This window comes from Esox lucius, chromosome 20 (assembly GCF_011004845.1).
Source record: "Esox lucius isolate fEsoLuc1 chromosome 20, fEsoLuc1.pri, whole genome shotgun sequence".
In the NCBI taxonomy this organism is placed as follows: Eukaryota; Metazoa; Chordata; class Actinopteri; order Esociformes; family Esocidae; genus Esox; species Esox lucius.
This window is the reverse complement of record NC_047588.1, coordinates 13,188,701-13,203,780: the sequence shown is the minus strand read 5'-3', so window position 1 is coordinate 13,203,780 and position 15,080 is coordinate 13,188,701. Positions and strand designations below refer to the sequence as shown.

The 15,080-nt window shown below is 39.9% G+C and overlaps 1 protein-coding gene across 3 annotated transcripts in view; it reads right to left on the bottom strand.

Annotated features, from left to right (window-relative positions):
- znf385d (zinc finger protein 385D) overlaps positions 1-15,080 on the bottom strand; it is a 52,236-nt gene that overhangs the window by 36,423 nt on the left and 733 nt on the right. For all 3 annotated transcript variants that reach the window (XR_004574849.1, XM_034288632.1, XM_034288631.1), the window contains exons 1-2: positions 15,004-15,080; positions 8,771-8,916 (exon numbers count right to left, since the gene is read on the bottom strand). The exon at positions 15,004-15,080 is cut by the window's right edge. Coding sequence is in view for 2 of the 3 variants with exons in the window: in XM_034288632.1 (XP_034144523.1) it covers positions 8,771-8,916; positions 15,004-15,025 (168 nt within the window). In the remaining variant the exon portion in view is untranslated. The remainder of the gene's footprint in view (positions 1-8,770; positions 8,917-15,003) is intronic.

Here is a 15,080-nt window from a genome sequence, read left to right as displayed (position 1 = left end):
AATGTATTCAGGATAGTTTTTGGAATTATTTTGGATGTGTGGCAAATAGGAAACTTCAACTTGGGCCTTACCAAAAGGCAGGCAAGGTAATTAGTGTTCTAATAAACACTTTAGAGAAGACTATGATGTGTCATTGTTTACAAAACCAAAAGGAAACATAATTTAACTGAACAAACCAGAAAAGGAACAAGGTAAGCCTAGGAACCAGAAGCACTGTCATTAACCACTATGCCATGGCGCTGCTCATTTGGCCAGTGGCACCATTAAGCATTGTGTTAAATTGACTAACGTTTCTTATTAAGTTCACCTCCACCACAAATAGCGTCTATGAACTGTATGGCTTTTGCCACTGGCTGTTTTAACAGCTTATTAGCCAGTAATATGTTTACTAGTCTCTACTAACGTACTACTTGGAATAGTCATAACATTTGAACAATTGCTAGCGAGACTGAGCTTTACACAGCCAAAACTATTTCGTTTCATGGCAGAACAACGTAGGTTTTTCTTTCATTTGTGAATGACATTGATACAATAACTATCAATAAAGGTGAGGATAACTAACTTTTTCATCAAGTGAAAAGACGAGAGAATCATGGAATCCACCAGAAATAGTCGCAATACTGTATAACCGGAAACAGTATTAGTTGAGGCTTACTATAACATAGCTATTGAATGTTGTAGCCAGATCGGTTTTTGTCTATCCTGACCCAAAAAGCATGCACAGATGCGTACTTCGAAAATTCACAAGAAATAATTGCACCATAACCGTGAACAGTTTTATTAGGTTCACCTCCACCACAAATAGTGTCTTTGAACGTTTTAACAGCTTATTAGCCAGTAATAAGCTTACTTCCTAGGAATAGTCATAAGAATTGAGCAATTTCCAGCGAGACTGAAGATGAACTTTTCCCTGTCAAAGCTACTTCGTTTCATGGCACAAAAACATTAGTTTTTCTTTCATTCGTGAATGACATTGATACAATAACAATAGGTGATGATAGCTGACTTTCTCGTCAAGTGAAAAGACAGCTTACTACAACGTAGCTACTGAATGTTGTAGCCAGCTAAGTTTTTGTCTATCCTGACCCATCAAGCATGTATGGATGCGTACTTCGAAAACCTACCAGAAACAGTCGCAATATAACAATAAACAGTTTTATTTTAGGCTTACAATAATGTAGATACTGAAGGTTATAGCCAGCAAAGTTTTTGTCAATCCAAATGCATACTAGGATTTGATTCTGGTGATTAGATTGCGGGACCTATAGCTTTCAGGTTCCCTTTCTCTAACCACAGCACAATTTAACAAGGTCAGTCAGTCACTCACTCACTTAGTCAGTAAGAGACATTTACTCTTCTTGGCCGGCTCTGTTTACGTGGTCCGGCAAAATGTAATGTATTCTAACTGGGGACAGTGGCCGATAACATAGAGTTGCTACCCAACTAGTTGATGAAAACATTATTTACACCAACATTTCTGAAATTCTATTTGATAAATTGCTAACTAACATATTTGTTACCAATAATCACACAACATTGATTACATTGTATCAAATGATTACATTGTAAAATCTGATATATTGCTGTTGGATGAACTGCTATTAGGAGGTTCTATGCTATAAACAGTTTGTGTGTGATTAAAGGAACATCAGAATTGCTGTAATAAATGAAGTGATAATTTAAAAAACATTTCTAACACACTTCAGGGTTTTCCGATCACAAATTTTTCAGATTACTAGTATCGACTGTGAAAAACTACTCACTAAGATAAACACAGAAAACAAGGATTGTAAGATCATAATTCCTTTCAGCTTTTAGTCATTGTTTGCAAGTAGTGAATCTGTCATGCTCTGGACCTTAGTGAATCCATCCATGGTGAAGACTGACACAATTCTGACCCTTTAATGCATTCCAAAACATCTACGACTGTACCATCTGAAAGTATTTTGTGTATATTATACTCTGGAAAGGGCTTTCTCAGCAAAAGCGCTACAAATTCAGTATGTCCATCTCAATGATAATTTCACAAGTGAGCTGCTGGCAAAAGGCATCCTTTTACCAAGAGAGTGTGAAATATGGGAAAAAAGCATCAAGAGAGCTCTCACCAACATAAAGCAATTGTTAGGGTCAGGGATTAAAGCGCTGTGAGCGCTAACTGAAAACAACCATTGGAATAACCATATGCTCTATATTGTTATATTATTATATTAAACTGCTACCCTTCTGGAATAAAATGTATACAATCCGTTAGTAGTTACAAGATTGTTTGAATCAAATCGGAATCTGTAAATTGTCCCCAGCACTCCTCCTCAAGTCACACGGCACACTTCCGATGTACCTTGTCATCCAAAGAAAAAAACGGTAAAAAGCTGTATGATTACACGTACATGCATCTGATGTACTTACATGTACATTTCCCTTATTGGTATTGATAGTATAATTGACTTTAGAGGGGGGATTGAAATGGGTTGTGATGCTTCAGGGACTTCAGGCTGAAACCAATGTGTCATTCTCTGTCTGGGACTACAAAGCAATTTTCCAGCGTGCAGATCGGCGAGAAGGAATCAATAACTCACATTCCTGATTACTCTACAGGGGAAATAGAGTTTGTATTGTTTCTTCAAGACAAACGAAGGCCTCGGGCAAGATAAATGATATTTTCAGGAGTGAAACTATACTCTTCCAATTCACTCCTTTTATTACACCCCAAACCAACACCTGCCTGTGTTCAGTATTGAGCTCTCACTTATATCCTTTGCTTCATGGCCATCTCAGTATAGCTACTGCAATTGTTGTACTGTAATCTAAAGTTATACACAACTATTTCACTTTCACAGCTGATTTCACCTTCTGTTGAAAGCTGCCTTTCATGCACTGTGTCCCAAAAACAGTTTTTGTCATCCTGAAAAAACAAACTGAATATTTTCTGGTAAATATAAAAAGTTTGCTTTTGCAAATGGCAAGTGTTTTATCCCTACAAATCCATCCATCTATATCCATAGATAGAGCTGAATCAATCGCCATTACCAAATGGTTGGCGCTACAAACTCACAAGTAACTCAATTTGAATCAGACAGGACTCTGGAACACATGGATAAACTGAGCTAAGTAGTCATTGGAAAATCAATGTCAAAGTATAAATAAATAAAAATAAAAAAACAGTTAGACCTAACAAATAATACAAATATATTCTATATCCAGTAGTCTCTGGAAGGAGGTTGTTTTGGTTTTGCTGTAGGACACCCACAGGCCGATCTATAATGATAAGTGTAAGTGCAGTATGCTGAGAGAAAATTGACAATGAGGGTAAAAACAGTTTTCTCTTAAATACTTTTTCTCATATTTTGGAAACAAAGTAGGTTGCACATTTTTCGCATTTGAAAGCTTGTCGGAATTTATAGAATCTGCTTTCATAATAACACCAAAAGCTGTTTCATTGTCATATCAAAAATGTTTCCATTATTTCTTCAGGAAACGTACACAGGTCATACCATATACCATATCAAAATGTATTATTTATGCAAAATTAATCTTAAAACAATTGCATATGTTAACTTTGCACTCACAGAATTTAGCACTTTGGACGTTTATGTATTAAGAACCAACTATTCTCAAAGCAAATTAAAAGGCCCCACAATTCCTAGAATGTAATATGGAAAGAACAAGCAGTGGGATTGTTAGGGATTTTAGGTCAAGATGGACAAAAAAGGCTATGAAAAAATGTCATAGTTGTTTAACAGCTTACAAACAAAAAACAAGAGGGTTTAAACTGTTAAATGAATAAATATATATTCATCTCAAAGACATGGAAGTATGAAGAAGTATCTTCCCATTCATATAAACGTAATACAATATATTTTTAAGAGGTCATTAATTAATTTTTGTTTCTCTGGGGTAAAAATGATGGGTGACACATGTCACACTCCCTGACTCATCTGTCAACATGGGGAAGGCCAGAGAACATCCAGATTAAATGAGACAACAGGTTGTTCACTTTCATCAATAAGACAAGACCCACAAAAAATATAACCACACACCTAAAATTCTTTAGACAACTGTGCAAAAATTAAGAAATCATCTGAAGGAACCAAGGGTATTTTGCCTCCAAGCACAGTGAGGAGGATGGGTTGAATGGTAAAGAATATTCCAGGGATCACACCTGGAGAATTGCAGAAATTGGTTGAATCTCCAAACTACACTGAACAAAATTATAAATGCAACACTTTTGTTTTTGCCCCCATGTATCATTAGTTGAACTCAAAGATCTAAGACTTTCTCTATGTACACAAAATGCCTTTTTCTCTCAAATATTGTTCACTATTCTGTCTAAATCTGTGTTAGTGAGCACTTCTCCTTTGCCGAGATAATCCATCCACTTCATCCATTCACTGGACATGTCACCCATTGAGCATGTTTTGGATGCTCAAGAGGAGGATTTAAGAGAAGTGGACCAACATTCCACAGGCCACAATCAACAACCTGATCAACTCTATGCGAAGGAGATGTGTTGCACTGCGTGAGGCAAATGGTGGTCACACCAGATCCTGATGAGTTTTTGGGACCACCCCGGACCCCCCCAATACAATGAAACTGCACATTTTAGAGTGGCCTTGGCAAAGGAGAAGTGCTCACTAACACAGATTTAGACAGATTTGTGAACAATATTTGAGAGAAATAGGCCTTTTGTTTACATAGAGAAAGTCTTAGATCTTTGAGTTCAGCTCAAAATAAATGGGGGCAAAAAAAAATAATCTAGCTATTTGCATGTCTTGTCAGAAGAAAAGTGGATATAGTGGATATGTGATGTTGTGGGGATATTTTGCTTCCAATGGCCCTGTGAACTTGGTGAGGATACATGGTGTCATGGACTCTGTTAAGTACCAGGGGACTTTAGATCAAAATCTGGTTGCCTTTGCCAAGGCACTAAAACTGGGTCATTGTTAGATGTTCCAAAAGGACAATTATCAAAAGCATTTCTGCAGATCCACACAGAAATGACTCAATGACCACAATATCAAGCTCATGCAATGGCTATTTCATTCCAGTGACCTACACTCCACTGAAAATCGTGTGTGCTGAGGAGTCAACAAGCAACGACTCTGAAGGAACTCTTTACACACTATAGGAGACTCAGTACTGTTGTCTGTGCATTGAGGGAGTGCATTATGTACTGAAAGCAGGAGTGCAAAAGATCAGTTCGAATATTAAAAGATTGCATTTCTTTTAGATTTTGAGTCTAAGCTACTGTAGATGAGACAAGAGCTTCTTTACTCAGCTTTTTTACTCAACTTCACCAAGTAGTCATATACATATGTATAGTGTATGTACTTGGTACAACATTATAGTACATTTCAAGGCAAGAATCACACGCCCCAGGAAAGGAAACATAGCAACCAAGTTGAGTACAACAAAACATTGACAAAAGGTCTTTTCTCAACAGTGACATATATCAAAACAACATTGGCTGAGAGCTGAAAGGAGACTTGGCATCTTTCTCATCAGATGCAGGTGTGGTCATGCACGTTAGTTCAGACTCTGGAAAGAACGTGGAAAATTTATCTGCTGAATATCACGGCAGAACTTTGACACTTTATAACACCAGAGCAGATTAATGGAAAACTGCAGTCATCATGGTATATGATTCTTTTGTATTTTGTGAATCAGAGTGAATATAAATGTTTATTGTGCCCTCGAGGCATATAAGCAAGACTGACCTCATCATATCTGATAGAGCTGCAGCCTTCCCAATAGTTACAGATGGAAATTAGCTTTAGCTAAACCTAGAATGTCCTTTCATTCAATACCTCTCAGGGTATTTTGAAAACAAATGCATGAAATGCACACTAAATTAAATATATTTTATTGAACATACAGTTAGGTCCAGAAATAATTGGACACTAACACAAGTTTTGTAATTTTGGCTGTGGGCTTAAAGTGAATATGGGCTTAGAGTTAATTTGAGGGTATTCACTTCCAAATTGGAGGACTGGTTTAGAAATTACAGCTCTTTAATATGTAGTCCCCTCTTTTTCAAGGGACCAAAAGTAATTGGACAATCGACTCAAATGTTTCATGGACAGGTGTGGGCTATTCCTTTGTTATTTCATCATCAATTAAGCAGTTAAATGACCTGAAGTTGATTCCAGGTGTGGCATTGCTGTGAACCCACAACAAGCAGTCAAAGAGCTCTCAATGCAAGTGAAACAGGCCATCCTTAGGCTGCAAAAAAATGTAAATCCATCAGAGAGATAGCAGGAACATTAGAAGTGTCCAAATCAACAGTTCAGTGCATTCTGAGAAAAAATTATTCACTGGTGAGCTCTGCAACACAAAAAGGCCTGGACGTCCATGGAAGACAACAGTGGTAGATGATCGTAGGATCCTTTCCATGGTAAAGAAAAACCCCTTCACAACATCCAGCCAAGTGAAGAACACTCTCCTGGAGGTAGGCATATCATTTTCCAAGTCTACCATAAAGAGAAGACTTCACGAGAGCAAATACAGAGGGTTCACCACAAGGTGCAAACAATTCATAAACCTCAAGAATAGAAAGGCCAGATTAGACTGCCAAAAAACATGTAAAAAAGCCAGCCCAGTTATCGAACAGCATTCTTTGGACACTAAGATTAACCTGTACCAGAATGATGGGAAGAAAAAGTATAGAGAAGGCTTGGAACGGCTCATGATTCCAAGCATACCACATAATCTGTAAAACATGGTGGAGGCAGTGTGATGGCATGGGCATGCATGGCTTCCAAAGGCACTGGGTCACTAGTGTTTATTGATGATGTGACTGAAGACTTAAGCAGCCGGATGAATTCTGAAGTGTATAGGGATATACAGCTCCGGAAGAAATTAAGAGATCACTGCATCTTTTTCTTTTATTTCCAAAAATTTTGAAAAGGAAAGTTTTGAGTGAGGAACAGAAGCATTCAATTTGAGGTGGTCTATTAATTTTAACCCTTCTGTTCCTCACTCAAATCCTTCCTTTTCGACTTTTTGGAAAGGAAAGAAAAAAGTGCAGTGATCTTTAACTTTTTTCCAGCGCTTCACATTACAGATGGACAATGACCCAAAACACACTGCAAAAGCAACCCAGGAGTTTTTTTAAGGCAAATACGTAGAATATTCTGCAATGGCCAAGTCATTCACCTGATCTCAACCTAATCGAACATGCATTTCACTTACTGACAGAAAGCCCACGAACAAACAACACTGAAGACAGCTGCAGTAAAGGCCTGGCAAAGCCTCACGAAGGAAAAGCCAGCGTTTGGTGATGTCCATATGTTCGAGACTTCAAGCAGTCATTGCCTGCAAAAGTTTCTCGACATGGTATTAAAAACTAACATTTTATTTATGATTGTGTTAATTCGTCCAATTACATTTGAGCTCCTGAAATATGGGGGCTGTGTATGGAAATTGTTGCAATTCCTATACGTTTCACGCAATATTTTTGTTCAAACCTTTGAATTAAAGCTGAAAGTCTGCACTTCAATTGCATCTCAGTTGTTTCATTTCAAATCAATTGTGGTGGCGTACAGAGACAAAATTATGACAATAGTGTCAGTGTCCAAATATTTCTGGACCTAACTGTATCTCTTGATACTGACAGAGGACATTGACAGTTGAAACACCACAAGTTAAAATAAAAAAGGTCAATAAAGCAACACTTTTTTAATAGTACGCAAGAGTAGCTCGTAACGATGTGGTAAAACGACACTTCACCCTAAAGTAACCAGTCACCAAGTATTGTTTCAAACTGACACACCCGTTAAAAAAGCACTCTATCCCACATGCAAGAACCCGATATTACCACTTTGTTGTGCCTGAAACCGAACCAATACAATTAGCAAAGGCAGCATAACAAAAAGTGGAACAATAACTTGTGCGTAAACACTTTTATAGCGCTGTGGATCGTGCCAACCCTAGCTTTTACAATCACCCTACATTCAGTCTGCCAGTGACTAAACGTCAAGGGCTCAGTGAGGGAGAAAGAGAGAGGTGGGGGGGAGACAGAGAACCGGTAAGGGAGGGGTGATTACCCTGTTAATCCAGTATCAGCTTTCCATGATTTGGAGGCTGCCTAGTACATTACTCATTATTGGCGGAAAATCTGTTAAATGCAGATTAGTGGGCGAGAAGAGGGATGGAGGCAGGACTTGAACTTTCTCATGAAATTGGTTCCGGAATCTATCTGGCCTGTAACTGGTCTATCCTTGATGACGTCCCCACTTGTCTATCTTACTCCAGCTGCTCTCCATATTTCTTTTTCTGTTTCAAGTAGGCTTTAAATTGAGCTATGCCCTGTAATTCAAACGCAAAAAGCTGAAGACGTCATTTAAACCCAGTGGAGCCACATATTTGCTTATAATTTGTTAGCTGCATACCAAGTAAGAATAATACAAAATTAATCTATTACTTCCATTGCTATGATAATTGCACATTGGACATGTGTGAAGTCTGTTGACAGGCAGAACAGAAAGCCTTATATTCAACAGCTTCTTTTAAAGTATTTGGTCTAATGAACATGCTTTCAACCATTCTGAAGCATTTCTTACATCAGCAGCCGAGAGTATTGGAATTATAGGGTCAAATGGCAGAAAGCAGCTCACACTTCAAAATGCATACTACACACCCTCTGATTAATCACATCAGACTAACTCTAAACTATCGCACCAACACCAGAATACGTCAGGACCTTAGCCAGAGCTAGCCAGGATTGTAGTGCCTGATTAACTGAGCTGACCCCCATTACATGTACTCAACTCACCGTGCCAAAACCGGGAAAAAGGCTCACCGCCGAAGCCGTATCCAGGGGAAATGGCAACTGGAACTGCTTCATGCCCAGAGATGGTTGAAGGCTGGGCATAGCAGGACGTAACAGCGTCGGCAGGAGGCCATTTTGACATGCATTACCTGTAGAGAAAGATGGGGCCAAATTAGATGGTATGTGGTGATTCTCTGAGTATGTAGCTCTCTAATTGATGACAGCCAACAAGCTTTTGCCTAATCACATTTGTATGTTCTCTGGCTTTCCATTGACAGAAGACTCGGAATTTATGAATGACCTCTTAAAAATATAAACAGTATATATCAATGGGAAGTTTTTGAGATATTTCTGTCAGAGTTTACAATTTAGTGAACAGACTGCCTGGCTAGGTTCCCATTATGAGATCACACATAGTAAACATTGTTCAGGACCACATTTTCAGCTATCTTTGGAATTATGTTAGATGTGGGAATGATAGCTATCTATTAACTAGTTGAATGTAAATTAGTTTGAAAGATATTATAGCAACTCTGGTCTTTAAATATATTTTGTAGAATAATTATTTTTCAGAGACTGCACACAAATAAGAGGGTAGCTCATTTCATTTCTGAGGCATTAATACCACTGATAAACTTTTACGAGCTTTTTTGACTGCAACTAGGCATGTATCTTAGTTATATTAGATTTAGCATTCAGTGATACTGGTTATAATCAGTTATAACCATAGGCTACTACATAAGGTGCTCCATCTCTGTTGGTGATTCATCAATCTGGTCATGATATGATACAGGTCTCTTTTCAAGCTCTTATGACATGCACAACATAATATTGTGTCTCCAGAGAAACAAAGATTCAAAAAAAGATTACACACTAAACAAGCACTCTGGGTTCAGATTGTAATGTATTCTGTATTGCAGCTTTATCAAGTCTTTATTACACAGGCCAACTGTATTGGCAGATTTGCATTAATCTTGATAATTGCACATCAGCCTAATAATGCAGTACTTTTCAATCCTTTGTTTCTATCGCATAAGCACAGTTAAACAGAGTAACGTCATATGGCTTAGACCATCATCTAAATCACCAGTAAGATATCAGTGCACCAAATTTATTGTCATCTGCATAAGACGCCAGTTTTATAGGCAATAACTCAGAACGAACAGAGCCTTATTTCGACAGCGATGGATCAGAAAGCAGGGAAATGGACCACGCTTTCCAAAACATTAGGAATTAAAGAAAGACATTAATTAGAACCAGAAGGAGAACTTTTACTGCCGCACGTAAAAGAACTCAGAGCCAGTGTGACTATTAAAGCAGCAGATACAATATCAAGACCCTAGCTTGAGACAAATAAAAACAATGTTTGCCACATTTGAGTCCCTAAGCGATGGTAAGGTGGAGTACATCAGAGAGAGAGAGAGAAACAGGGAAAACCGCAAGTCTTTTTCCACTCCGCTTGGGAAAAAACTGCTGCCATCTGTTGGAAAGCAGCACATGCCGATACTCATGTGGAGACACGTCCCAGTTCTCCTCTAACAAAGCATGTCCTCCCGAGGTTATCATCCCTGCAGGATCCTCTACTGACATGTCGCCTGACGTCAACCTGCAAGCATGTTGCCAACAAGCCAGATGGCTGTACAGAAATGTAACCTGCAGTCAAAACAGCCTGTTCAAACAACCAAAAATGTACTCGCCAGATAGCTTGTGTGTAGGACTGAGCCAGAGTAGCCATTGGGTGGTGTTTCAAATGTGATATGTCCACGGAAAAATGGAGGGAATGCTTGTATGTGTTGGAATTGTTATACAGCGAATGTTCGCACTTACAAAAAGGCATGAGAGTCCAGCATCAATAACAAAAAGCCAACTAATCATTTAGTCCCATTTTTTAATTGGTGAATATTTTACTTTCCACTTACAGAGTACAGTAGTAGCCTTTTCAGACAGTTGGTGAAGTATGGCCATGCCGGCTTCATTTTCCACTGTGATTGGTCAACAACGACCGCTGCGCTTCAGAAACTATTGTTAGTGTTTCAATTCTCTGTTCTAAACGTTATATTTCCTTAAGTATTGTAGTGTTTCATCTCATTGTCTAAACGTTATAGCATCTAATGTATCGTTGGTGTTTCAACTCTGATCTAAACGTTGTTTTACCTAATGAATGGCTAGTGTTTCAACTCTGTTCTGAACGTTATATTATCTAATCTATGGCTAGTGTTTCAACTCTCTGTTCTAAACTTTATATTACCTAATGTACCATTAGCGTTTTAATTCTCTGATCTAAACGTTATATTACCTCATGCATGGCTAGAGTTTCAATTCTCTGTTCTAAACGTTAAATTACCAAATGTATGGCTAGCGTTTCAACTCTTTGATCTGAACGTTATATTGCCTCATGACTCATTGTAAAGTAGAGCACGTGGACTAGTACATGCACTGGTTGCAGCTGTGATATTGTAGTGGTGTAGAAGAAGACTGGTCTAGTAGCGTTCTTAAAGAGGCAGAACAGCTCTTACACTCACTTAACACTAAAAGGCTATCAGGTCACAGCCATTATGTATGGCTACTAGACCACTGTCAGGTCGGCTGTTATCGACAGCATGCACAGCATCAGACATTTCAGTCCAAGACGAAAGAACCAGAGAGGAAAGTGGTTGGTGCGCGTTGACGTGTCCGCTGTGCACACAGCTGAGTGAGTGAGCGCGAGTGACTAGGGATTGCGTGGCGGATGTACCCGGCGGATAGGAGGCCACAGTTGTGGTCATGTTTTCAAATGTGTCTGAAAGGAATGTCAGTCCGTACATGCGTGGGTATCCTCTGACTTGCGCATCGCCAGTGTCTTTCCGTGCCTGTCCATGCTTGTCCCCCTATCGGCCCACCCAAAAATGCATTTATCAGGACTAAAATGCTTTTAGTCCTGCAGCAGTGCGATGACATAGTGAGTATAGATGATGTCTGCATGACAGACGCACGTGAATAATTGATCATTGTCTTCTGCTCTCTCCCACCTCCGTGTCGCCCGGCTCTGATCCCCAATTTCCCCCCGATAAGACCTGTCCAGTGCCTAAAGAGCCTAGATTCCACATAACCGGAAAACTGCTGTCATGGAATATAGCATCGACGACGCCAACGTCTAGAATTTCATGGAGCAAACATAAAACCATTGACACCCTGACAAAGTCTATTCAGGAGCTGTTGAGTTGTATTTCAACACTGTTCCCTTAAACCTATAAGCTATTAATGCACTTAATATGCAGGGGTCTCAGTGCTTTAGGCTCATTAAAACTTAACATTACTTTCGGTTGGAAACTGATACAGCTTTCAAAGATTCCTCTTGTAAATGACATCATGTACCAATAGACAACATGTTGAATCCACACTCTCAGCTGCAATGCTAAGCACTTGTCCCAGGGCAAACCCCCCCCCCCCCCCCCCCCCCCCCCCCCCCCCCATACAAACCACCCCAAATGTATCCTGTTCTGTAGTCATGACTTTAGTGGTGTAACCTCTAATAAACACAGCTGTCTCAAATTTTGATCCAACAAATCAGTTCCCCTGAGCTCTGTAATCTGAGGTTAACCAAAGAGACGTTAACGTGCTGTTAAACTCCAACCGCGAGGCCAGACACACCAGATTCCTGCTCGGGGACTCCAACTCAACACCACAAACACACCTTGTGTGATTACAGCTCCACACGTACGTTAGCCCTGCTGAGTTACTGTCCTTTCACTGGCCCTTTTCATCCATCGCTGCTTATTTAATGAAGTGGTTTATTTGTACTGGGGCAGCCCTTATTGTTTTTTTCTATCAGGAACGAATAGAAGTGTTATGTCACAGGACAATTTAAATAAATCAACCTGTGTGTATTCTGTTAATAGTTCAAATGGTTTTAAATGAATGCAAAAGGTTATTCCAAATATTTTAAATAAAAATATCTTCACAGAAAACCACACATTTAGATTTGGTAAACAACTAACAAATGTAATACTGACACAACAGTTAATTTTTCTTAAATTGAAATATAATATCTCCCTTCACAACTGCTTATTCACTGAAATATTTGTACAACCATAATTGTCATAATCACTCTTCTTCCTCTTTTCCTAGTTAAGCAATAGAGATATTAGTTAGAACAAAACCAGGACCAAAACCAAAAGCATTTCACCACCATGTGTAATATGTGTCAGGTGGGTTGACTATCCCTGTCTCCAGGTGGGTTAGTGTGTTGATTATCCCTGTCTCCAGGTGGGTTAGTGTGTTGACTATCCCTGTCTCCAGGTGGGTTAGTGTGTTGACTATCCCTGTCTCCAGGTGGGTTAGTGTGTTGACTATCCCTGTCTCCAGGTGGGTTAGTGTGTTGACTATCCCTGTCTCCAGGTGGGTTAGTGTGTTGATTATCCCTGTCTCCAGGTGGGTTAGTGTGTTGACTATCCCTGTCTCCAGGTGGGTTAGTGTGTTGACTATCCCTGTCTCCAGGTGGGTTAGTGTGTTGACTATCCCTGTCTCCAGGTGGGTTAGTGTGTTGACTATCCCTGTCTCCAGGTGGGTTAGTGTGTTGATTATCCCTGTCTCCAGGTGGGTTAGTGTGTTGACTATCCCTGTCTCCAGGTGGGTTAGTGTGTTGATTATCCCTGTCTCCAGGTGGGTTAGTGTGTTGACTATCCCTGTCTCCAGGTTGGGTTAGTGTGTTGATTATCCCTGTCTCCAGGTGGGTTAGTGTGTTGACTATCCCTGTCTCCAGGTGGGTTAGTGTGTTGACTATCCCTGTCTCCAGGTGGGTTAGTGTGTTGATTATCCCTGTCTCCAGGTGGGTTAGTGTGTTGACTATCCCTGTCTCCAGGTGGGTTAGTGTGTTGATTATCCCTGTCTCCAGGTGGGTTAGTGTGTTGACTATCCCTGTCTCCAGGTGGGTTAGTGTGTTGACTATCCCTGTCTCCAGGTGGGTTAGTGTGTTGATTATCCCTGTCTCCAGGTGGGTTAGTGTGTTGACTATCCCTGTCTCCAGGTGGGTTAGTGGGTTGACTATCCCTGTCTCCAGGTGAGTTAGTGTGTTGACTATCCCTGTCTCCAGGTGGGTTAGTGTGTTGATTATCCCTGTCTCCAGGTGGGTTAGTGTGTTGATTATCCTTGTCTCCAGGTGGGTTAGTGTGTTGACTATCCCTGTCTCCAGGTGGGTTAGTGTGTTGACTATCCCTGTCTCCAGGTGGGTTAGTGGGTTGACTATCCCTGTCTCCAGGTGAGTTAGTGTGTTGACTATCCCTGTCTCCAGGTGGGTTAGTGTGTTGATTATCCCTGTCTCCAGGTGGGTTAGTGTGTTGATTATCCTTGTCTCCAGGTGGGTTAGTGTGTTGACTATCCCTGTCTCCAGGTGGGTTAGTGTGTTGACATAACCACTCAACATACAATCAATGACCACTCCGGTGGTTGAACACCTGCAAGTCTGCCAAATGTAACAGGTCTTCACGAGCCAAAGTCTCAACCGTAGCCTGCTCAGGATGTTACCTGGCTCCAAAGGAAACATTCTTTGTAATACTTTACTTAAAGCCTAGAGGTATAAGGCATTATAATGTAGTTCGAATGTATTATAAGTCTAGTCTTGTGCAAGAGTTAGACACAAAAAAGAAGCTTATAATGTCAGTCTCTCTAAGTTTGCAATTTAACTTTTCCTTTTTAATCCCATAAAAAAAGGACAGCGTCTTCTTGCGAAGCCTTGCGGTAGATTACACCGTAATTATTCTTCAAACATGAGAATGTTAACAAGTAATGTGAAGAGCACTTGAAGAGGAGGTACTGCTGCCTTCAGTCTGCCTAAGCCTCTCCAAAGATAATGTAGAGGATGTCCCTTTCTTTAATTTCTTGGACTATTCTGCCCTGCATATCAAGTGGCTCTGAATTCCGATTGTTAGTTATATTTGTCTTTATTGTTTATAATTTCTTTGATATAATCACATTGAGAAAAGTCTATAAAAATTAAATCAGAATGTTGAACATTCACCTCCGCACACATGGATCTCGTCCTTTAGGATGGATGAAGTCTAGGGAGGATGGATAGTGTTCATCCGCCCAAGTCAAGTCCAGTAACTGTGGAACTTTACACCTTACTTCCTTTTATGTTAACCAAACCAACCACTCCGTCTCTATAAATGATGTAGTACTCTGCTAATGCAGCGCATGCACTTAACAAACAAGCACATACACACACATACACGCACGCACACACACACACACTAACTCACCGAAAAACATGCTGCTTTCCATGTCTCCTTAGGCATTGGTGTCTGTTTCTCCTCTCTGATGCCCTGCCAACGGATGT